The sequence below is a fragment of the Emydura macquarii genome, unplaced genomic scaffold (genome assembly GCF_026122565.2).
Source record: "Emydura macquarii macquarii isolate MOO-44397 ecotype Brisbane River unplaced genomic scaffold, CSIRO-AGI_Emac_v2 contig_3249, whole genome shotgun sequence".
Taxonomy (NCBI): domain Eukaryota; kingdom Metazoa; phylum Chordata; order Testudines; family Chelidae; genus Emydura; species Emydura macquarii.
In genome coordinates this window covers 496,507-520,979 of record NW_027133386.1, presented here as the reverse complement: position 1 = coordinate 520,979, position 24,473 = coordinate 496,507, and the positions used below count along the sequence as shown (strand labels likewise).

Below are 24,473 nucleotides of genomic sequence, written 5' to 3'. Positions count from 1 at the left end.
TGTTATTCCTCTAGCTACCTAGCTAGCTAGCTACCATTACCCATTGTCTGTTCGTTGTCTATTTATCTAAAGTGTTTCATTTTGTTGCTCATCACTGTGGTATCTTGGCCCAGGATTTGAAAAGGATATTAAGTGAGATCTGAATGGATCTGAGCACCTCACACCCTTCAGTCCATTGAAAATCTCTGCCCATCTTGGATAGATCATCATTAGCAAAGCTCCTTGTGAATGTCATGGAGTCTCTGGATCTTTCCCCTCTATGTGTTATAGAAAGCTCTTCTCAGGCCAGGTTTTTTGGGGGAGGGATGGGCGGGAGGATGCCAGCCACTGGTTCTGACAGGAAGCCTTCTCCTCAATGCATCTTTAACGTCCTTATTCCTCAAGCTATAGATCATGGGATTCACCATGGGAATGACTAGGGTGTACAGCACAGAGACTGCTTTGTCCTGCTGGCCAGAAGACGTTGGCCTGGGCCGTAAGTACATGAAGATCAGAGTCCCGAAGTAGATGGAGACGGCTGTGAGGTGGGAGGTGCAGGTGGAGAAGGTCTTGCGCCTGCCCTGCGGGGAGGGGATCCTGAGGATGGCCATGAAGATGTACAAGTAGGAGATGAGCGTGGATAGGAAGGTGCTGACGCCGATGACGCAAGCCGAGGCCAGGATGACCATCTCGTTTCTCTGGGTCTCGGTACAGGAGAGCTTCAGCAAGGGCGTGATGTCGCAGAAGAAATGGTCCACCTGGTTAGAGCCGCAGAAGGGCAAGCTGAACGTGCAGAGGGTCTGGACCAAGGCGTTCAGGAAGCCGCTGACATAGGAGCAGGAGAGGAGCCCGGCGCAAACCCTCTCCGACATGGCGACCGTGTAGCGTAGCGGCTTGCAAACGGCCACGAAGCGGTCGTAGGCCATGGCGGCCAGCAGGCAGCACTCGGTGGTCAGCATGCCCCCGAAGACGCAGAACTGCACGGCGCACCCCAGGAAGGAGATGGTCCCGTCGCCCGTCACGAAGCTGTTCAGAGCCTTGGGGATGATGGCAGAGGCGTAGCAGAGGTCCACCAAGGACAGGTGTCTGAGGAAGAGGTACATGGGGGTGTGCAGGCGGGAGTCGAGATGGATGACCAGAATGAGGCCAGCGTTGCCCAGCAGGACGGTGACGTAGCTGACCGAGAACAACATGAAGAGGAGGGCTCGCGTCTTCCGGCTTGATATGAAGCCCAGGAGGATGAACTCAGTCACCATGGTGCCATTTCCACTGCCCATGCTTGGATCTGATGGGAGGGAAGGAAGAAAGGGACATCTCACAGAGGGCCTGGGAACCTCCACAGCTGATCCTAAAGTCTCCACCTTTTAATGCTGGGGGCCGGACTCTGATCTCAGTTGTGCCAGCATAATTCCACTGAGTCACTCTGGATTGACACCAGGGTAAATGAGAACAGAATTCTTTTCATTAAAGCCAATGGCTGGTGTGCACAAGCGGACAAAGTGCTCTGCTGGGCCTCAGGAGACCTGGCTTTTATCCCCCAACTCTGGCAGTGGCCTGTTGGGTGACTAGGGGAAGTCCCGTGCCCGCTCCGTGCCTCAGTTTCCCCACATGCCAGACAGAAATCAACTGCCTAAAGTGCTGTGAGATCTGTGGGTGAGAAGAACTTTAGTGGTTGTTAATTGTGCTATTTCACTGGCTTTATACTAGGGTTTCCGAGAAGAGAATTTGCCCCCCATAGGTTTGCGTTCTCTCGTCTTTCAAAGCCAGTTGAGTTACTCTGGATTTCTGCTGAAGTACCTGATAGCAAAACGGGTTACACAGAATAGACAGAGCCACTTTTCCTTCTGTTAAACCCAATGCAATTGAAATGTATTTATTAACTCGTGATGGCAGGAGTCTGAAAGCAGCACGACTTGTCTATCTAATGCACGCCCATGGCAACGTCATCTAACGACCTTTAATATATTTGTCCGTCCCAAATCCCTTCCATACAGGGAGGCGCTCTTACCCCATTTTGCAGATAAGGAACCAAGGCAAAGAGAGACTAAGTGACTCGTCCAAGGAAGGACTTCCTCTTCCTTTTACCACACCGCACTTTACCACTTGAGCTTCCTCCGAGGAGTAGCTGCTCTCTCTCACCTATTGCAAGGCATGAAATCAGAGCACTTGCTGGCGCAGCATGAAGCCAGCTGGGTCTCTGGGTGATCCTCACTGCATGGCCAGCGTAATCGATGCACAAAAACACCACGCCCGGGATTTTCAAAGCTGCCGAAGAGAGGCAGATGCCCCGTTGCCATCAATTTGTATAGGTCTCAGGAATCCCAGGTCCTTAGGTGGCTTTGAAAATCTCAGCCTCCATTGCATGTCAGCTAAGGTTGCTGCACTCAGCACGGGTCTGATACAAAACCCGCATAGGAAGGAAACAAAAACTGAGCTACTCCTCCACAAGTCGCCGCTGGCATGACGACTGTGCACCACAGCTGGCCGTATGGCGTTAAGGATGCACCGTATCCTTAACTCTGTGCTTGTGGGGAGGCCAGCCTTCCAGCTCCTGCTTCCCCAAATTCCACCCTCCAACCTCACCCCACAATATGTTCCCACTTCCGCTCCCATTGCCTCGTCCACACAGGGCGGTGAAATCTCCCATATTCAGACTGTGGGCAGGGCTGGCAGGAAGTTTTGCTTACCAAGGATAATAACACGGCCAATCGTTTGCATCCCTACAGCCACAGTGAAGGTGATGGGTCTCCAAACATGTATCTCAGGGCAGAGCTGGGTGTGCAGAACATGGTATGACATAGGAATGTAAGAAATCCCAGATCAGATTAGCCTAGTGAACCGTTTACTGCCTTTTTGTTCTTTGTACAGCGCCTAGCACAGCTGGGTCCTGCCCCATGACTGTGTCCCTGTTGTGATAAACTGGACCTACACATTTACCCTAATTGGGAGCCTAACTAGGGGGAAATGGATAAAAGTGTCACAATGACCGATAACAGTAAATGCTGCATCAGCGAGACAGACAGACAGAATTAGTTGAAAGGAAAAACCCTCCTGATATAACTCAAGGACTGTGTTAAGATCATGCCTGGTAAACAAGAAACGTGTGGACTGAAAATCAATGAACCAAAACTGGAGTGTTGGAAACTAGGCCTAATTGGTGGACAAAATAATGAGAGGATGGGCTATTCCACCCATCACTCCCTTTTGGGTCCTTCACCAGCACGGCTGCCCACCCGACTGTCTCCTAGGATGCCGGGCCTTTGTGATCTGAATCCAGAGAGACATCCTGACCCGACTGGACCAGAGAAAGAGGCTCAGATAACATGGTCACACCTATCAGCTCCAGCTAAATCTCAAACTCCAGCTGGGATGTGAGACACTATCTCTTTACCTTTCTGCATCTTATTTCTTGTCTTTCCTTTCCATCTCCTCTTTCCTTCTGTCTAATAAGAGTCTGGCTTAGCCGGCCAAGACTGTATATTCTGCAACACAGCTGTGAGTGGTGACCAGAAAGAGGCAGCTAAAACTGACAACTGGCCTTCAACTGCCTTCAACAGACAACTGGAAACCTTGTACCAGCATCAGGTAGTTTGAGTGGCTGACGAGTCCGTGTGCTGTGCCGGTGTTTTTTCCAGCCATGACCCTGCCTGCAAAAGTCACCAGAGATAGAATCTGCATTTTTTTAATCTTTGCTGTTCTTTTCTTTCCCCTCTTGTGTGTATGTTTGTATCTTGTTTTGTCTTCTCAGAAATGGGTTTGGACTCTAACCACAACAGCAACAATGCGTGCCTGCCCATCTCAACAAACTTTCCCCAAATGGACAATTATTACCATCTTTGATACCTTCTAAGGTACTGCCAAACAAGGCCTTTTTCCCCCCCTTCTGAATGCTCTCTCCAGCTAAAGGGAAAGAGAAGAAGGGATGTTGTTAAAATAAAAGCTTACTTCATACCTCACGGGTCAAATGCTTTCAATGTTTGTCCTTCTTTTCTGTATCTTAAAAAAGGTTAAAAGGCTTTTTACCCTGGACTAAGCAGGTTGAGATCTCTGTACACCAAACCGCACAGCTGGTTTCAGACTGTTTAGTGTTGGACAGTGAGTGGGCCATGGGAACACTTTTGGCTCATATATTACATCTAATGAATACAACAGCCCCTAGGTGCAATAATCACACAAATAATCTGGTATTTTATCCCCTTTACTGAGCACGGTCAGAGGTTTCAAAGGAAAGTGCACATTAATACCATGATGGCATAAACCACCCATGGAGAACTCAGACTGCGGAAAGCCTGCAAGTTTCCATGCAGGGGGCCACTTATCTTCTTGACAGAAAGAGCAGCCTTTGCTGATTATGCTAAAAATAGGCACAGAAGAATACGTTCCAAAGAGGCTCAGAACAGTTCTTCCCGTCCTATTTTAACAGGGACCAAGTAATTCCCTAGTAAACAGCTCCGTCTGCTAAGTATTGATAAAGGGCGGTGATTTTGTGAATCTGGAGAAAGAAAATGGCACTAACGGAACTGCCTTTCAGCCACAAACTCGTAGTGTATGTTAGACACATTGTGATCCTCGCTTAGCCGGATTAGCTAGATAGAGGGATGGACAGATGGTGGATGGACGGATGGACAGATTTCTTCAGGATATTTCATGCCTGGAGGTTTGTGTGCCATTGAGCAGCAACAGGCATTTCTTTTTTAAAAAATGATCTTTTCTTGGGGAGACTAGATTTGCATCTCTTTTCTTCTTCTTGTACCACGGGGAGGACTCAGGAGTTGCTCTGGAATGGCACTGGGGGGACTTACATCTGACCAAGTGGGTTACAGCCCACGAAAGTTTATGCCTACAGAAATTAAATGTGTTAGTCTTTAAAGTGCTACAGGACTCGCGTTGTTTTTACTGGGTGGGGGGGCTGAAAAATGGGGCTCTCTCTGTAGGTTACTTTTCCCCCACAACTGAATTTAAATGGGAAAAGTAAATCCAGCATTCATTTACCAGAACTTACATTTCCTTGGCAATCGTGTCTGATTTACAAGGTCATTTGTTACCATTGTCTCCTCAGTCCCCTTGTCTTAGAGACAAGAAAGTTCTGTAAATGACAGCGATTTGACGGGGAATTTCAAAGCCGTCTAACAGGAGTTGGATGAAAGGGGATCCAGGGAGGATGGAGCTAGGCTGTTCTCAGTGGTGGCAGATGACAGAACAAGAAGCAATGGTCTCAAGTTGCAGGGGGAGGTCTGGGTTGGATATTTGGGGGAAAAAAAATTCCATAGGAGGATATTGAAGCACTGGAATGGGTTACCTAGGGGGGCGATGGAATCTCCATCATTAGAGGTATTTAATGCCTGGCTTGACAAAGCCCTGGGTTGGATGATTTAGTTGGGGTTGGTCCTGCTTTGAGCAGGGGGTTGGATTAGATACCTCCTGAGGTCCCTTCCAACCCTCATCTTCTATGATTCTATGACTCACATTTGAAAATCTTAGCCGCAGGCTTTCCTCTCTTTAGTGGGATGCATTCTCCTCTCACACAGCCCAACATAAATCAGTGGTAACTCCACTGCAGTCAGTTTCCTTAACAGCTTCCAGTGAGAACTTTTGTCACGTTTGATTTGAAAATCCCAATAAATTTGATGTCCCAATTCTTGTCATCCACGTCTTGCTTGTCTCTCTCACACACACTCTAAGTGTTGAGACACAATATGCTCTTCCAGCAGCCATGCATATTTATTCCTATCAAGTGCCGTTCCTCTAAGCCTTCGAGAACCCTGTCTTTCATTATTGCTGCCATTAATCTGCTCCTACTGACAGTGTTACTGGTCCATCGTACCCTGGGATTGCCTTCTGCACAGCTTTTATAAGGATAGGCGAGTTGTGACACTGGACCGATATAAACAACCACCAACAGGTGCCAGCTTTTTCAAGCAACTTGTTCAATTTTCCTGTTCAGAAAAAAGTTATGAAATGATTTTTCATCCAGCAAGTAATTCATAAGCATGTGGACAGTTCCAGAGATTTGGAGTTTGCACCTGCCAGCACTTACTGCCAGGCGTTCATAGAATTGTAGTAGAGACGGGTTGGAAGGGACCCCGGCAGGTCATCTAGTCCAACCCCCGTTGTCCTGGTCTTGCCATAAGCACAACACCTGGTCACAAGTGATACACCTGTGCCATCAGATATTGGCTTTAAAGGTGCAGGACTGGAACAGGATTGGGTGACTAACTCCTAAAGGTCACCAAATGCCTGGCTGATGAGAGCAGCGTTCAGTGAATAGCCTGAGATGGTATGCAGCCGAATCACTGATTGACTCTAGGACCAAATGTTCAGCCATTTAAACCCTCCACCCTTCCTGTTCATCCACCCAGTCCTGGCTAGTTGTTTACCGGACATGTGTGAAACTACCCCTGATTTATGCTGCTGCGACCGAGAGGAAAATCACGCTAACTGATTTCTATTAGGAATGGTGGGATTCCGAGGCTGGTCAGACCCGAGGTTCAGATCGTCCAGGATCCTGTCTATGACAAGCGCCAGGACAATACGCATCAGAGGAAGGTGTGAGCATTCTGCAGTAAGCAGCTGTGGAATAAGCTGCCCGCCTGCTGGTCTCCATAGTTAGAGATTAGTTTAAGCCCTGAAACATGAGATTTTCTATCCCTTCCAGAACTCCTGTTACCATTAATTATGATAGCCGTGAAATCCATTTGTTCCAATAATAGAGTCAGAACTGGGCACCTTTTACCCATTTGAAAAGGCAAAGAAATAACCTGCAGAGTATGTTACAAACCTATGGCTTTCCCACCTACCTGTGTATCAGAGCTGTGTCTTTTCAGTTGTGTCCAGAAAGCGGCTGTTTGAGAATAAAGACAGAGCAGTATTATCTGCCTTGGAAACCATCTGAGGCTTGGTCTCCAAAGACCTTTGCATGATGCACACAGCACATGGGATTATAGTGCAATGCGTATCTCACAGAGACTCGGCGGGGCCAAAGTTAAGGAGATGTGGTTGATGGAAAACATCATTGAAATGAAGACCTAAAGTTACACCTCCCTGCAGAAGAGGGGCAAGCTATCTGTCTGGTCTGCAAACAGCTTAGCTGAATTTGCACGGCACTTCATCAGCCCAGGTGCAAAACTTTCCTATGAAGACAGGGATTCACCCAAACCCCATTGGAAGTCCATGGCAGCCTTTCAACTTGTACTGTGAGGCACAGAATTAATTAATTAGTTAATTGATTGATTGATTAATATTATCGCTGTTGTGGTGGATACGACTCCCAGTCATGGATCAGGACCCCGTTGTGCAAGGTGCTGTATAAACAGTAGGTGTGGCATGATCTGGCACGTTCCTGCAATATCTTTGGGAGATCTCACTGGGTGAAGATTATGCATCGCTGTAGGCCAGGGATCGTGTGTAAGTCCAGTGCGGAGGAGGGCTTGACCACAGCCCTCCAGGAACTCAGAAAAGGGAGGGTGGAGGTGATTAGGCAAATTCACTCTGTCTATAACACCACCAGAGAGGTGCCCCCTCCCGGAGAGAGTCTCACATACTGGCTCAGATTAGAGCCTCCTGAGGCCAACAGACAAAGGAAGACCTTCTGGATAGCAGCTTTGAACTCCCTGAAAGGGGGTTCCAGAGAGGATGGAGCTAGGCTGTTCTCAGTGGTGGTACATGACAGAACCAGGATCAACGGGCAGGACTTCTCTGGTGCCAACCATGGCCATGCTGGCTCCGTCATGGGAACACATCGGGCCCTGGACATAGTCAGGGGAGTTGGGCACCAGTGAGAACTGTAGGACTCCAACTCTGCCTTAGCAGGAGCATTGCCAGCAGATGGAGGGAAGTGATTATTCCCCTCTATTCGGAACTGGAGAGGCCACATTTGGAGTGTTGTGTCCAGTTTTGGGCCCCCCACTACAGGAAGGATGTGGACACATTGGAGAGAGTCCAGCGGAGGGCAACAAAATGATTAGGGGGCTGGAGCACAGGACTTATGAGGAGAGGCTGAGGGAACTGGGCTTGTTTAGTCTGCAAAAGAGAAGAGTGAGGGGGGATTTGATAGCGGCCTTTAACTACCTGAAAGGGGGTTCCAGGGAGGATGGAGCTAGGCTGTTCTCAGTGGTGGCAGATGACAGAACAAGGAGCAATGGTCTCAAGTTGCAGGGGGGGACGTCTAGTTTGGACATTAGAAAAAAGTTTTTCCCTAGGAGGGTGGTGAAGCACTGGAATGGGTTACCTAGGGAGGTGGTGGAATCTCCATCCTTAGAGGTTTTTAAGGCCCCGCTTGACAAAGCCCTGGCTGGGATGATTTAGCTGAGGTTGGTCCTGCTTTGAGCAGGCGGTTGGACTAAATACCTCCTGAGGTCCCTTCCAATCCTCATCCTCTCTGATTCTATGATTAACAGCCTGAGGTTAAATTGGCCCAGGGCCTTATTTCTGATCCAGTGAACGGACGGGACCTTCTGTCCTGCGAGGGCCCCAGCACTGAGGGATGGTCTGGAAGGAGTGACATGGACCCGAGCCCAAGGGGGGGAGTTGTGGTGATCTCTGCTAACCTTATTCGCATGCGTGTCGGTTCTTTTCTTGCTTGCGCCCCATGCCAGGTGTCTGCGGTTAGCCCTTTTAGGACGCTTGCTCCAGGCTTCAAGCCTTCCACAGGCAGCTCCCTCACTCCCCCGACTGCCTTTGCTCACTCGACAGGTCCCGATCCCCAGAGAGCAGGCGCCCGGCCTTTCTGAAAAGGCCTCTTTAAGGTGTCCAGAAATGGAAGCACCCAAACCCACTAGGTACTTTTGAAAGTTTTCTACTTCATCATTGTATGACTAAAGGAGTCGACGACATTAATAGAAGCACATGGGGCCACAGGGGTATAACTGAGGGTCACCATTCCAGGGCCAGCTGGATCCTTTCTCCTTCCTGGTCTCTCTCTGAGTATCCCCTCGCAGCTGTCAGACCGCGTGCCTTTACCTCTCCTGGGATGCAACCATGCAGTCCTCCCACTCTTAGACCAGGCCCTGTGTAACCACCGTGCTTTCCCAGTAGGTCTGATTGGTTTCGGTACCCATGGTTCTTCTCCTCTGGGAGACTACGACCATTGGTATTCAGTGAAAAAAATACCCCGCTTAAACCAAAAATACTGTTTATTTTACAGGAAGATAAAGAAATAGGAGGAAAAAAAGCATTTAAAAACAGCTAAATGTCTATATGCATACCAATCTAGCTTCTTCAGGTACCCCTACTGATGTCTGTGTGTCACTCCATTTCCCCCGACCAACTGCCCCACATAAGAGCGTCCCTTTTTAAACTGCTGATTCCCAGGGCTTTCCCAGTCCTGGCATTGTCCCTCTGAAATGTCTGGCTTGCAATGAACTATTTATCTCTCTTCCTGCTTTTTTTCCTTACATCCCCCATTAAAATAAAACAACACATCCATACAGCAAGCTGGTCAACAGACTACATTCATTAGTTATTACAGAGATGCTCCAGTTCCTTCAGACTGAGGATACAACTGAGTTTAGCTCACTGCATTGCTTTATCTTCAAATGGAAGGTGCAACCAGAGAGGAAAGATGGTCTTGTAGTAAAGACACGGTAATGGCAGTCTGTGTTTTGTTTCTGGTTCTGCCACAGTCTCTCTATGTGATCGCAGGAAAGTCGCTTGCACCACAAATGTCAGTGTGAAATAATCTGTGATTTTGTACAGGATCTCAATGTTATTCAATGGAACTCAATCTGCAGAGCAGGAGGAATTTTAAAGTTTTCCACCTAACCGAGAAAAGGGATTTGACCAATGATCTGCAATCGAGTAGGTGAGTGCCCTAACCACTGTGCTATGGGATATTCTCTCATTGGAATTTGTTTGTGTACATTATATACATCAGTCATGGAACAGAGGTGGTCACAGACAGCACACAGACAATCCCCTCTCTCAGAAACATCTGGCTAGATACCCTTTTGCACCTATAGAACTGAAGAGCATGTTCTCCATGTGTGCTTTTCATATTTTACTTGACATTGTTTTATTAGAACATCTCTTTATAACAACAACAACAAAAGCAAATACACAAAGAAAAATCACGTCCGGAATCACACAGGAAAATAAGGATAACGTCATGTAAAATGTGGACATTTCTCAAATCAAACACAGCAGAAAAGCAGATAAAAACCGTAACTAAAATCTTGAATTACCCTGTGTGTATCCATAAACGTATCAAATTCTTTTATGACCCTGCCCAAAACTATAACTGGATTCAAAAAGGAATTAGATAAGTTCATGGAGGACAGGTCCATCAATGGCTATTAACCAAGATGCAGTTCCACGCTCTGGGTGTCCCTAGCCTCTGACTGCCAGATTCTGAGACTGGACGACAGGGGACGGATCATTTGATGTTTCCCTGTTCAGTTCATTTCCTCTGAGGCATCTGGCATAGAAGACAGGATACTGGGCTAGATGGATCATTGGTCCAACCCAGTATGGGCATCTTATGTTCAGAGCACATTAGAGTTGTGATTCCAGTTATTGCAATAGCATGTATCAGCTCTAATCAACTAGGAATGTCATCATGCCAAAGTTTAGTGTGTCTGCAGATACCCCAAGGAGGCTCCAATTGGCATGAACGAGGGACAACCTAGGTTGATTCATTCCCATATCACCGTCACTCCTTCTCGGTTTCTGGGAACATCACACATTTACTGATGACTTTTCTCAGGGCTTCCTTGACCTCTTTGTTTCTCAGGCTGTAGATGAGGGGATTGGCCATGGGCGTCAGGACAGTGTAGAAGATGGAGATCACTTTGTTGAGGTCTCTAAGTGTGTCAGTCTTTGGTAACATGTAGACAATTATTACAGTCCCATAGAAAATTGTAACCACTGTGAGGTGTGAGGAGCAGGTGGAAAACGCCTTTCTCCTCCCACTGGTGGAAGGAATTCTCAGGATGGTGGAGATGATACAAACATAGGACGCCAGAGTTAATAGAAATGGGGGCAGAGTGTCTATGGAAGAGAATATAATGGTCGCTAGTTTGATCAGGCTGGTGTCACTGCAGGAAAGTTTAATCACTGGGGTGAAATCACAAAGGAAATGGTCAATTTCATTGGGGCCACAGAAATGTAACCGGGACATTAAACAAGTTATTATGGTCGTCGTCAGAAATCCATTCATCCATGATGCCGCTGCTAGCTGGAGACAGATTCTGCGATTCATAAGGGCTGTGTAGTGAAGTGGTTTATGTATCGCTAAATACCGGTCGTAAGACATCACGGCTAGAAGACAACATTCGGTAGCTGCCATAAAACCAAAGAAATAAAATTGCGCAATACACCCATGCACAGAAATGGTTCTCTCCCCCGTCAGGAGACTGGCCAGCAACCTGGGCAGGATGGTGGAGGAGTAGCAGGTCTCCAAGCAGGACAAATTCCCCAGGAAGAAGTACATGGGGGTGTGAAGGTGCCGATCAACCACAACTAGCACAAGGATGAGGATGTTCCCAGTCACAGTCACAATGTAGACCACTAGAAAGAGCAGGAAAAGAAAATACTGCAGATCAGGGAGCTCCCCAAATCCCAGGAGGATGAATTCCATTATGTCTGTTTGATTTTTCCTTCCTTCTTTCTTCATGAGCGTTCTTGGTGTAGGGTTCCTCTTTTCCTATTCTCCGTGAGATTTACCTAGTGATGGATTAAAAAGTAGTAACGAGCATTGAAACAGTTCACTATACAGTTCATCTCGTTAGATGTTCATTTGTTTGATTCAAGGAAAGTGCAAGTGGAGCGTATGGTTTATGTGCGCTCATAAAGCCAAGCAACTCCTTCAATCCCAGATTTTACACAAGACTTTCAAATTCACCAGCAACAAAGAGCAGCTACACTGTTCATTTCTCATTCTTCAGCCCCCAACATTTTCATTCATAGATTTAAAAGCCAGAAATGACCACTGGATTTGAAGGCCATCATGTCTGACCTGCTGTATGACACAGGACTTCCCTGAATTAATTCTTGTTTATAGTAGAGTAGATCTCTCAGAAAAATAGCTAGAAGGAGCCATTTTGATAATCTAGCCTGGCCTCTGGTAGCCATAGGACTTCCCCTGTTCCCCTGCACTGAGGCCAATAATCGTTCATTGAGTAAATCACATCTGACAAACTGGGAAATACCGTCATTGTTTTGCATGAATATTGTGCATAGCTCTCTGTGTTAGTTTAGGATGGATTAGTTGCCATGGGTGAGATCAAAAGGAGGCTGCTAGAGGAAACAGACAGGAAAGGAAAATCGTTGACCTAGATAAGAAGCATCCCAGCAAACAGTCACACACAATAACCGGGTCATTAGCCAGCCAAGTTGCACAGTTGTTCCACCAAGGCTGAGAAAAGAGAGATCAAAAGATATTGCCAGGTGGAAGATTCAGCCTGAAACACAGAGAGAAGGTCTGAAGGGATGCAAACTAGCCTTCAGACTCCACAGTGGGATCTGGAAGAACCTGAGCTAGGGAGAGAGGAGTAAGACAAGAGGTGTCTAGGACTCTATTGTTTTAATGCATTTTCCTATACGATGCATTCAGTTGGGCAAACAAATCCCACTTTGTTTTGAAGAAGCTGTTCCTGTGTCATCGCCAACTTATTCTGTCACAGGCTTAGGGAGAGAAATCTAGAGCAGGGCCAAATCCCAGTTAGACCTGCTGGGCGAACACAAAGGTGGTAACGTGTTGGATTAAAAAGTGGCTGGATTGCAGGCTCCCCCCCAAGAGAAGGGGAGTCATGGACCTGTCACTTGAAAGGGGTACGCTTGGGGACCGGAGAAGAGTTCTAGAAGGGACAGCCTACGCAGGACCATGAGAGAAAATCCTCCAGAATGGCAGCCAGTCTTGATTTTGAAGCACCGTTATACAAGGCACTGGTGTGACCTCATCTGGAATACTATGCGCAGTTCTGGTCCCCCATGTTTAAGAAAGATGAATTCAAACTGGAACAAGCACAGAGAAGGGCGACTAGGATGATCCGTGGAATGGAAAACCTGCCTTATGAGAGGAGACTCAAAGAGCTTGGCTTGTTTAGCCTAACCAAAAGAAGGCGGATGGGAGATATGCTTGTTCTCCATAAATACATCAGAGGGATAAATACCAGGGAGGAAGAGGAGTTATTTAAGCTCAGCGCCAATGTGGACACAAGAACTAATGGCTATAAACTGGCCATCAGGAAGTTTAGGTTTGAAATTAGATGCAGGTTTCTAACCGTCAGAGGAGTGAAGTTCTGGAACAGCCTCCCACAGGGAGCAGTGGGGGCAAAAAACCCAGCTGCCTTCAAAACTGAGCTTGATACATTTATGGAGGAGATGGTATGATGGGACAGCCTAGTTGGACAATTGACTGATCTTTGACTACTGGGATAAAGATGCCCAATGTCCTGTGATAGGATGGGCTCTGAGTTATTACAGAGGTACTACAAGGTACTTCTCTGTACTTGAAGTCTTTAAACCATGATTTGAGGACTTCAGTAACTCAGCCAGAGGTTGGGGAGGGAGGGGTTATTATAGGAGTGGGTGGGTGGGTGAGATTTTGTGGCCTGCATTGTGCAGGAGATCAGACTTGATGTGACCATAATGGTCCCTTCTGACCTTAAAGTCTATGAGTCTATGTTTATAGTGGAATTTCCCATTGAGCCTAAAAGATATCGGCACCCAGGGCCAGATTCACAAAGTGGCTAACTTTTAGCCACCCAGCCCTGGGATTCATAATGCCCACGTCTGGCGCTCAGGATCCCTACACAATGAACAGGGGGAGGTAGGATGCACAAAAGCCACCGTGTGGAGCAGAGAGCTGCCTACATTCACCAGAGAGGGTTGAGTTTTAAGTTGTGCTTCTGTCAGGAAGAGAGATGCTTAAGTCTGGGCTTGAGGGAAGCTGCTCAGGGTTTAACCAATCACCATATTTGAGGCCAGAAAGGAATTTCCCCCCAGGGTAGACTGGCAAAAGCTCTGAGGGTTTTTCGCCTTCCTCTGTAGCATGGGGCACAGGTCACTTGCTGGTGGATTCTCTGTACTGTAAAGTCTTAAAACCATGATCTGAGGACTTCAATAACTCAGCCAGAGGTCAGGGGTCTATTACAGGAGTGGGTGGGTGAGGCTCTGTGGCCTGCGTTATGCAGGAGGTCAGACTAGATGTGACCATAATGGTCCCTTCTGACCTTACAGTCTATGAGTCTATGAGAATTGCAAGCAGATTATGCGCTGCAGCCGCTCTCTCACAACCACTCCCTGTAGTGTCTGACTTCAGCAATATTCAGCGAAGGGATGAGCTATATCAAGGGGAGAATGGGGAATGGTACAGAGCAGTAAATGCCAAACCAAGTCGGTAACAGAGACAGTTCCGGCGGCTTGGCTCCCCAATATAGCAGGTGTTTCCCCTGACGATCCTCAGAATTTTATCTAGAAACGATCAGATTTACCTTAAATCCTCAGCACAAAGTGGCGACCTCTCCACCGACAGGGGTGGGGGGTCAGAAGCTGGATTCCACCATCTCTCTGCTCTCCTTGGCGTCTCACTCTCTCTGAAAAGACGCCTACATTGTACCGGCGGGCTGGGCTGCTCTTACTTTCTGGCTTGGTGCACATGCTTGTGTAGATAGCTCCAAACCCTAATGCCACCTGCTCTGGGTTCTCACAGGTTTAAAAGTGAGAACAACCTCACGCGGGCTCTTGCTACTACGAGGATTTCCCTTGTGACTGCTCATAACGGTAATTTTTAAATTGCCCTCCGGGGGAGTAAAACCCTAGGTTGATTGTTCGAACACGGTTAGGTCCCTGCATCCCAGATTTCCCAGCTTGGCTGCCATCCAACTACATAGGTGCCCAAACGCATTCTGCACCTAAATTTCCACTCCAAAAGTTCTCTAGACACCTCCACGTCTGCCTCTGGGTGTATGCACTGATGCTTCACTCCAGGCCTTCGGACGCTCATCACTTGTGATCCCCAGCATGATCCTCAAACCATGCCTTCACCAGCAAATCCCCATTTCCATTTGTTTATGTGTTCTCGCTGTTTAAATGATGAATGAGTTGTGGGCTAAAAAATGTCTAATCCTGAAATATTTCATCGGTGGTCAACAAGCTCACACTAGAGCCGGCTGCGAGAAAAACGTTGTGCTCTGTGGAAAACTGAAAATGTTTTTAGTTCTCAAATTTCCTGACAAAAAGTTAAAAACATTTCAAGGAAATCAGGCACATTCCATGAACAGTCTCATTCAGTCACAACCCCAATTTTCCTTCAAAAAACTGTGTTGTCTCGGAAGCAGCCAACGTCACACCTCAGCACGGGTCTGCTGACTGAAAACATCACTAGCTACACCCCTACATACAGTAGAGTAACAAACATCTGCCCCAAAAGTAATAGCTTCGGGCAGACAGCACGCTAGAGACCCAGTACTCTATTCACACTGTGTAGGGCTGTACTCCTACGGCATGTCTACACTGCAGTTAGACACCCAGGGCTGGCCTATGCCAGCTGACTCAGGCTCACGGGACTTGGGCTGTGGGGCTGTTTCATTGTAGTGTAGACCAGTGTTTCTCAACCAGGGGTACGTGTAGCCCTGGGGTACACAAAGGTCTTCCAGGAGGTACATAAACTAATCTAGATATTTGCCTAGTTTTACAATAGGCTACATAAAAATCACTAGTGAAGTCAGTACCAACTAAAATTTCATAGGCAATGACTTGTTTATATGGCTCTATGTGTTATACACTGAAATGTAAGTACAATAGTTATATTCCAATCCATTTATTTTATAATTACATTGTAAAAATGAAAAAGCAATCAGCTTTTCCGTAACAGTGTGCTGTGACACGTTTGTATTTTTAGGTCTGATCTTGTAAGCAAATAATTTTTAAGTGAGGTGAAACTTGGGGTACACAAGACAAATCAGACTCCTGAAATGGGGACAATAGTCTGCAAAAGATGAGAAGCACTGGTGTAGATGTTCCAGATCAGGCTTCAGCCTGAGATCTGGGACTCTCCAGCCTCGCAGAGTCCTAGAGCCCGGTCTTTAAACAGCACCGCAACCTGAGTCCCATGAGCTTGAGTCAGTTGGACCGGGCCAGCCCCGGGTGTCTAATTGCAGTGTAGACATAGTCTTAGCGTTACCCCTTTGAAATTAATGGAGGCACAGGTGTAGTTAGGCACTAGTCAACATCAGTCTAGTATTAGCTTCTGACCCTTAAGTGTTATGGTGGTGAGGGTCAAGGATGGATGGATGGATAGATAGAGCAGGTATGTGGAAATAAACACAATTATACTGCTGGGAAGGCAGATGATTAGACAGATGACAGGATAGATTGACAGATGTGTAGATGAGCCATTAAGATAGGCAGATGGGTGGATAACTTGATGGACAAATAGAAGAAGAAAGAAAAATTAAATAGACGTCTTGATGGACAGAGACAGGGTGGGTGAGATAATATCTTTTATTGGACCAACTTCTGTTGTTTCTTGTCTCTCTAATATCCTGGGACTGACCTGGCCACAACTAAAATGCATATCTTGATGGACAGATAGATGAGGAGGTAGATGGACTGATGATTCTGCAAATGAATAGTTCGGTGAATGGCTAGATGGACAAACATTGGATAGAGCAGAGGATATACAAATACAAACTCGACAAACCAAAACATCAGTTATTCGCCCAGCAATAACGATGATACTTATTCCCTTGGTGTTCTGGGGGCACATAACATAATCCAGAAAGAAGTTAGAATAAGGAGGGAAATTTAGGATGGAAACTGGAGATGGATGAGAACAGAATTTTTGTCCCATGAGAAATTCCATGATTTCAACACCTGTTTTCTTCCAAAATCTGGAGAAAAAGTCAAAATATCTAAAATTTTCACCAAATGAAAAGTTCCAAACCCTTTTTGTTCAGAAATGTTGATGCAAAAGATGCCAACGTTTCTGAATGACATATCCATTTTGAGTCCATACTTCGACTCAAAATGTCAGCTCAAAGCAAAAATTAGTTTTTCAAACAGACATTTAGAAGTTTCGTTTCCAAAGACTGATTTAAAAAATATGTTTTAAAGTTCAGCCTGTCATAGAATCACAGAACTGTAGAGATAGAAAGAACCTCAAGAAACTATCAAATCCAACCTGGCAGGACCAAGTGTATTTAGACCATTCCTGATAGATGTGCGTCCAACCTGTTGTTAATAACCTCCGGTGATGGGGATTCCACAAAGTCCCTTGAAAGTCTATTGCAGAACATAACTACCCTTAGAGTTTGAAAGCTTTTCCTTATATCTAACCTAAATTTCCTTTGCTGCAGATTCATCCCTTTACTGCTTGGTCTATCTTCAGTGGACACACACAACAATTAGTTCCTGATAGAAAGTAATAATCCACACTGACATCTTCCCATGGAAAATTGCAATTTTGACAAAACCACATTCTCCAATGGGAAAAATTCCCATCCAAAAATGTAAACCAGCTCTACTGATCACATTACTGATAGTGAGATGCCGTCAGCCTTGGGATAGACTGTTAAAGCTAGACTGGCTAAAACAGTAATGTAGGTCCAACAAGAAATAACCCTGACCAGGACCGGATGATGTCCAGTATTCCAGGATCTAGCTACAGGTATAGCCATAGGTTTTGGAAGCTCCTACCCTCAACAAAAAGAATTCAAATTAAAGGTGGAATTTTCAAAAGCATCTGAGTGAGTTAAGACCACAAGTCCCACTGGCTACTAGGATGGTCTGAGGAAGGGAAAACCTACCTTGTGAGAGGAGACTCAAAGAGCTTAGCTTGTTTAGCCTAACCAAAAGAAGGCAGAGGGCAGACATGATGCTCACTATAAATACATCAGGGGGATAAATGCCGGAGGAGGAGGAGGAGTTATTTAAGCTCAGCACCAATGTGGACACAAGAACTAATGGATATAAACTGGCCATCAGGAAGTTTAGACTTGAAATTAGATGAAGGTTTCTAACCATCAGAGGAGTGAAGTTCTGGAACTGCCTTCCAAGGGGAACAGTGAGGGGCAAAAAACCCAGCTGGCTTCAAAACTGAGTGTGATAAGTTTATGGAGGGGATGGTCTGATGGGCCAGTCTAATTGGGCAATTAACTAATCTTTGACTACTGGTGGTAGATATGCCAATGGCCTGTGATGGGATGTTAGATGTGGGGGTTCTGAGTTACTACAGACAATTCTTTCTTGGGTGTCTGGCTGGTGAGTCTTGCCACATGCTCAGGGTTTAACTGGTCACCATATTTGGGGTTGGGAAGGAATTTTCCCCCAGGGCAGATTGGCAGAGGTCCTGTTTTTTTTTTGTTTTGTTTTGTTTTTGGGGGGGGGGGGGGTTTGCCTTCCTCTGCAGCGTGGGGCACGGATCACTTGCTGTTGGATTCTCTGTACCTTGAAGTCTTTAAACCATGATCTGAGGACTTCAGTAACTCAACCATAGGTCAGAGGTCTGTTACAGGAGTGGGTGGGTGAGGTTCTGTGGCCTGCGTTGTGCAGGTGGTCAGACTAGATGATCATAATGGTCCCTTCTGATCTTAAAGTCTATGCGTCTATGACTTGTACTCCACACAGTCATGACGTACAGCTTTCTTGATGTACAAAACTTTTTACATTCTATCTCTACTTTTAAAACAGTGAAAAGAAGATTGCAGTTGGCCAGTCTGCAGCTGAGAGAGGCGTATGTGTGGTGGAGAAGCTCACATCTGACAAGGCAGCTCACAACCTTCCAAGAGGACACAGATGGTGAAGAGCGAACCCGGCTAAAGCTGTTCTTTCCTCTTTTTAAAAGCTCCTGGGAAACCATCCAGACACACCCCACTCCCCAGATAGGCGTGCGCGCACACACACGCACACACACAGTCACCACCACAACGTTAACCCAAGGCATATTGGGAAGGGAGGGGCACACACCCTCGGTCAAAGTGGACGACTGATGAATTTACAGTTAAAGCAACAGAGTGAGACTCTAGAGACCTGCGTGCCATTGCCTCCAACGCATTCTCTGTGTGACTTTGTAGATACTGCTTAAACTCTCTTTGCCCCAATTCTCCACATGTATTATGATGCTTCCCTACTGCACTTGGGTGTAGGGAAAATAAATCCAGGAGTGCTTGCAAATTTCCCAGATGCCAGTGATGATGGGCAGATAAGAGCCTGGGAAAATAAAAAAGTAAAGTCACGGTATACACTAGGGTCATAGACGTCTGGGACCCAAGGCTGAGCATTTGAAATAAGCCTAAAGGAGTTAGGCACATCAATGCAACCAAAAGATGATGGGAGTTGAGTGCCTTACTCCCTTAGGTCTATTTTTAAATTGTGTGGGATTTTCAAAAGTGCCTAAATAATTTAGGAGCATACGGACACTGGAAAGTCAGTGGTCTCTGAAAATCCCACCAAATGGCTTCCATCCTACACTGAGGAGTTAAACCCTTTCCTTCTCCATCCACCTTGCATATATGGGGGATGGACTCCACTGTTTTCTCAAGTCTCCTTCTCTAGGAAGTGGGTGGAAAAATTGTGCAATAGTTTTCCTGTAGCCGTCTCTCCTTGGACTCTGGAGTCCTTATTTCATAGTCACCAGTGATCTCATCCCATGCGCCTGGTAAGGAAAGAGATTTCTTTTCCCACTGGCATTTGTACTGGTTTAGCGAACTAGTGTTCTATTTGTTTTTCTTTGTCTGTAATTTAATGAGCCCATCCGTGGAAGAGTCAGGGGAGATGCAGCACAGGATAAATGACGAATGAGAAGGGTTTGTCGCTCTTCGGAGTGGGCAACAAGACTGAAGAGCCGAGGCAGAAAAGCATAATGAGGTCTGTATGCGGAGACGTTTGAAGTGCATGAAGCAGATGAGGACAGAAGCTGAACTAAAGGTTGCGCTCTCTGAGTCACTGAGGGAAGACGTTGCATTAGAAATTTAGCCTTATGCAGAACAGATTGAAAGGTAAAACAGCATTTCCACTCTTTTTATTTAAATTAAATCATGAGCTGTGGGAATAGAAATCATGTATTAAGTGATTTGAGTATCCCCTTTTTTGAACGCAAGACTTCCCTTTCATCATACTTGTTCCTACCTCATGGATGGGTGGGAAAAATGTCTTTACAGTGCTAAGAATATTCGGTGTGCTGTGTCAGAGCGACATCTGAATTCGTTACTTTTTCTCTCTGAAATTGCGGCAGACATTGATTACTGGGAATAATTAATTCATCTGAGTAATCCCATGGACCAGGCTAAAATGCAGAATAATGAAAAGTTCTTATGTGACACGACATTAACAGAAGCTGATCATGCCAGAAAGAACAGAAAATTAATAAAAGAGAAGGGATGGGAGAGAGAAGATTGGAATAGCTGTCTATCCACCTGTGCATCTGTGTATCTACCTATCCTCATACACACCTACTATCTATCTATCTATCTATCCATCCATCCCCATACATCTCTCTCTCTCTCCTATTTCTCTCATCATTATACACTCCATTCAATGTCAAAATAATTTTCAAATGTGGAACAGTTGGAAGTGACAAAGAAGGAGAAAGAAGACCCGGGTGTACTGGGTGATCACTGGATGTCTATAAGTCGCCAATATGATGTGGCTGTAAAAAAAAAGCTAATGCAGTTCTAGGATGCATCAGGCGAGGTATTTGCGGTAGAGATACAGAAGTGTTAATACCATTGTACAAGGCTCTGGTGAGATCTGATCTGGAACACTGTATGCAATTCAGGTCTCACATGTTTAAGAAAGATGAACTCAAGCTGGAAGACGCTCAGAGAAGGGCTAGTAGGATGATTCGCAGAAGGGAAACCTGCCTTATGAGAGCAGACTCAAAGAGCTTGGCTTGTTTAGCCTAACCAAAGACAGGCTGAGAGGAGATATGCCTGCTCTCTGTAAATACATGAAAGGGATAAATACCAGGGAGGGAGAGGAGTTATTTAAGTTCCGCACCAATGTGGACACAACAACAAATGGATATAAAGTGAAGATGGAGATTAGTCTGCAGAAGAGAAGAATGAGGGGGGATTTGATAGCAGCCTTTAACTACCTGAAAGGGGGTTCCAGGGAGGATGGAGCTAGGCTGTTCTGGGTGGTGGCAGATGACAGAACAAGGAGCAATGGTCTCAAGTTGCAGGGGTGAGGTCTAGGTTGGATATTAGGAAAAGCTTTTTCCCTAGGAGGGTGGTGAAGCACTGGAATGGGTTACCTAAAGAGGTGGGGGAATCTCCAGACTTAGAGGTATTTAATACCCGGCATATTGACAAAGCCCTGGCTGGGATGATTTAGCTGGTGTTGGTCCTGCTTTGAGCAGGGGGTGGGACTAAATACCTCCTGAGGTCCCTTCGAACCGTCATCTTCTGTGATTCTATGATTAAACTGGCCGTCAACAAGTTTAGGCTTGAAATTAGGTGAAGGTTTCTAACCACCAGAGGAATTAATTTCTGGAACAACCTTCCAAGGGGAGCAGACAAGGCAAAAAAATCTAATTACCCTCAAGACTGAGCTTGATATATTTATGGAGGTGCTGGTAGGATGAGGCTGCCTGCAATGGCACGTAGTTGATCTGTGACTGCTAGGAGCAAATATCTCCCGTGGCTGGCGACAGGACACTAGATGTGGAAGGCTCTGAGTTACTACAGAGAATTCTTCCCTGGTGTCTGGTTGGTGGGTCTTGTCCACATGCTCAGGGTCTAACTGATCGCCAGATTTGAGGTTGGGAAGAATTTCCCCCTGGGTCAGATTGGCAGAGACCCAAGGTTTTTTTGCCTTCCTCTGCAGCATAGGGCATGGGTCACTTGTAGGTTTAAATTAGAGTAAACGGTGGAGTCTCTGTGACTTGACATCTTTAAACCCTGATTTGAGGATATCAGGAACTCAGCCAGAAGTTAGGGGTCTATTACAGGAGTAGGTGGGCGAGGTTTGATGTGCAGGAGGTCAGGCTAGATGATCATGATGGTCCCTTCTAACCTTAAAGTCTGTGAGTCTATGAACACTGAACTAAAACCTTTAGCTACAATAATTTGACACACATTGCGTGTAATCCCACTTCAGATGTAGTGTCTGAATCTCTTCTCTCTGCAATTAGTGTAAACCCGGAGTGGTCCTTATTTACTCTGGAAGTGACAGAGTTGCTCTCAGAGATGGGAAAATCAGCTGTGTACAGCTTCATAGTAGCATCAAGAACAGTGTCTCCTGACAGTGACCAATGCCAGGTGCTTCAGAGAGAATTAACAGAGCAGGAAATCATCAAGTGATCCATCCCATCGCCCATTCCCAGCGCCTGGCAAACAGCAAGCCTTGCCTCTCCTGGCTAATACCCATCGATGGACCTATCCTCCATTAACAAAGGTTAATGTCTACAAAAGAAGAAAAAGTGACAGGGGAGAAAACAGGAAATGACTAAAATAAATCTCTCTCTCTCTTCCTCCTATAGGGCACGTTCTAGTTCAAAGAGGAATTAATTCAGGGAATTCCTGTAGCTGGTGTGATGAAGGAAGTCAGACTAGGTGGTCAGAGTTGTCCCTTCTGGCCTTAGCATCCATGAACTCAAGACTGACAAAATAGAAATCTGCAGCGACTAAGTAATAATTAGGTGCAGATGTTACTATGTTGGTAACTCTTATATGGGAAGAGCAGCTGTGTGCATCTTCACTGTACTATACTATACTAATAAGAGTAGGTGGGTTATTGAGCAAGCAACATAGTTTGTACATAAAAGAAGTCCAAGCGTTTTCTCATGAAATAGTTACAATTTTACATGGGGGAAAAGAAATTCTGACCAGTGCTATCTGACATAATCAGGGTCAGACAAGGGAACAAGACGACATAATGTTGCATTATGACAGTTCCGATGTTCTTGTACACAATTATGAAATGCGTAAGTGTTATGATGACGGATGTTTTAAAAATGACATCGAGCTAAATCAATGTGTTAAAAGAGACAGAGTGCGCTAGATCAGGATGGAGAGTCCAGCTCTGTAAGATAGAAGCTTTGTATCCATGCCCTATCGAATAAAAGTATTAGATGGCATGAAAGGTTCTAATTACATTATGATAAACATCTGCCCTCTAAAATACGAAATAATAAACACGAGCAGGAGTGGAATTCCAGCCTCGAGGATTGTTTCTGCTGTAATGTATCAGCAGTCAGGGTACCACTAAAGAAGAACACATGGAAGTATCAGAGCAGAATCAGGTGGCGTGGGTACGTGGAGAATTAGTTTGATCCCTTCTTGGAAAAGGAGGGACACTAGAATATAGATGATCTGATGAGGAGGGTCAGGTGCAGCGCTGCTGTTGGGGATCTTGAACACATAACCAACAGGGAGGTGGTCGACTGAGAATTTCTGGAAGGAGACAGAGGGATTGCACTGAAAAATGACTTGATGCTCTCCATCTGACGTTGCAGTTTATTTTCTTTTCATCTGAAAGAACCCATGGCGAACACAGACAGGGGAAACCAAACAGCCATCACGGAATTCATCCTACTGGCATTTGGGGATCTCCCTAAGCTTCAGACCTTCCTCTTTCTGCTGTTCCTAGTGATCTACATTGTCACCGTGGCTGGGAACATCCTCATCGTGGCGCTAGTGGTGGCCGATCAACAACTTCACACCCCCATGTACTTCTTCCTGGGGAACTTGTCCTTCTTGGAGACCTGCTACGCCTCCACCATCCTGCCCAGGCTGCTGGCCAGTCTCCTGACGGGGGAGAGAACCATTTCTGTGCATGGCTGTTTTGCCCAATATTATGTTTTTGGTGGCTTGTTAGCTGCAGAATGTTATCTCTTGTCAGCGATGTCTTACGACCGGTATTTAGCGATATGTAAACCCCTGCACTATGGAATGCTTATGAACGGCAGGCTTTGCCTCCAACTAGCAGCAGCATCTTGGATCAGTTCCTTCGTGGTCGTTGGCATGTTCACGTATTTGATATCACAATTAACCTTCTGTGGCCACAGTGAAATTGACCACTTCTTCTGTGAGTTCACTGCATTGTTAAAACTCTCTTGCAGTGATACGTATATGGTGGAAGTGATGGCTTTCATTGTCGCTTCCATAGATATCTTCCCCCCCTTTGCTATAACCCTGGCCTCCTACAGCTTTATCGTAGTCACCATCCTGAAAATCCCTACCACCACTGGGAAGCAAAAAGCATTTTCCACCTGCTCCTCTCACCTGATTGTCGTTACATCCTTCTATGGGTCCCTGATGATTGTGTATGTCCTACCAAAAACGTATAAATTGAGACACCTGAACAAAGTGTTCTCTCTCTTCTACACAGTCCTGAACTCCCTGGTCAATCCCCTCATCTACAGCCTGAGAAACAAAGAGGTCAAGGAGACCTTGAGAAAAAGTCTCAATAAATTGATGGCTTTCGTGGGAATTTGGTGAACCAGATTTCATTCCCTTATGTTATAATGAAGCCGTTACACACTGAATCTGAGCGGTAGACACTGTGTATTGTCCCCTAGCATAAGCCTGGTCATTTTAGCTCACCTTTGAGAAACC

The 24,473-nt window shown here is 45.9% G+C and overlaps 3 protein-coding genes across 3 annotated transcripts; 1 reads left to right on the top strand and 2 right to left on the bottom strand.

The window, feature by feature from the left end:
• Positions 1 to 257: 257 nt before the first annotated feature.
• LOC137142813 (olfactory receptor 5J3-like) lies at positions 258 to 1,256 on the bottom strand. Its single transcript, XM_067532280.1, has one exon. It carries the CDS (start codon positions 1,254 to 1,256, stop codon positions 258 to 260), a length of 999 nt encoding a protein of 332 aa, XP_067388381.1.
• A 9,368-nt stretch (positions 1,257 to 10,624) lies between these two features.
• Positions 10,625 to 11,587, bottom strand: LOC137142736 (olfactory receptor 5AP2-like). Its single transcript, XM_067532185.1, has one exon. It carries the CDS (start codon positions 11,585 to 11,587, stop codon positions 10,625 to 10,627), a length of 963 nt encoding a protein of 320 aa, XP_067388286.1.
• Positions 11,588 to 23,399: 11,812 nt separating this feature from the next.
• On the top strand, positions 23,400 to 24,356 carry LOC137142776 (olfactory receptor 11A1-like). The gene has a single exon (XM_067532231.1). It carries the CDS (start codon positions 23,400 to 23,402, stop codon positions 24,354 to 24,356), a length of 957 nt encoding a protein of 318 aa, XP_067388332.1.
• Positions 24,357 to 24,473: the final 117 nt, after the last annotated feature.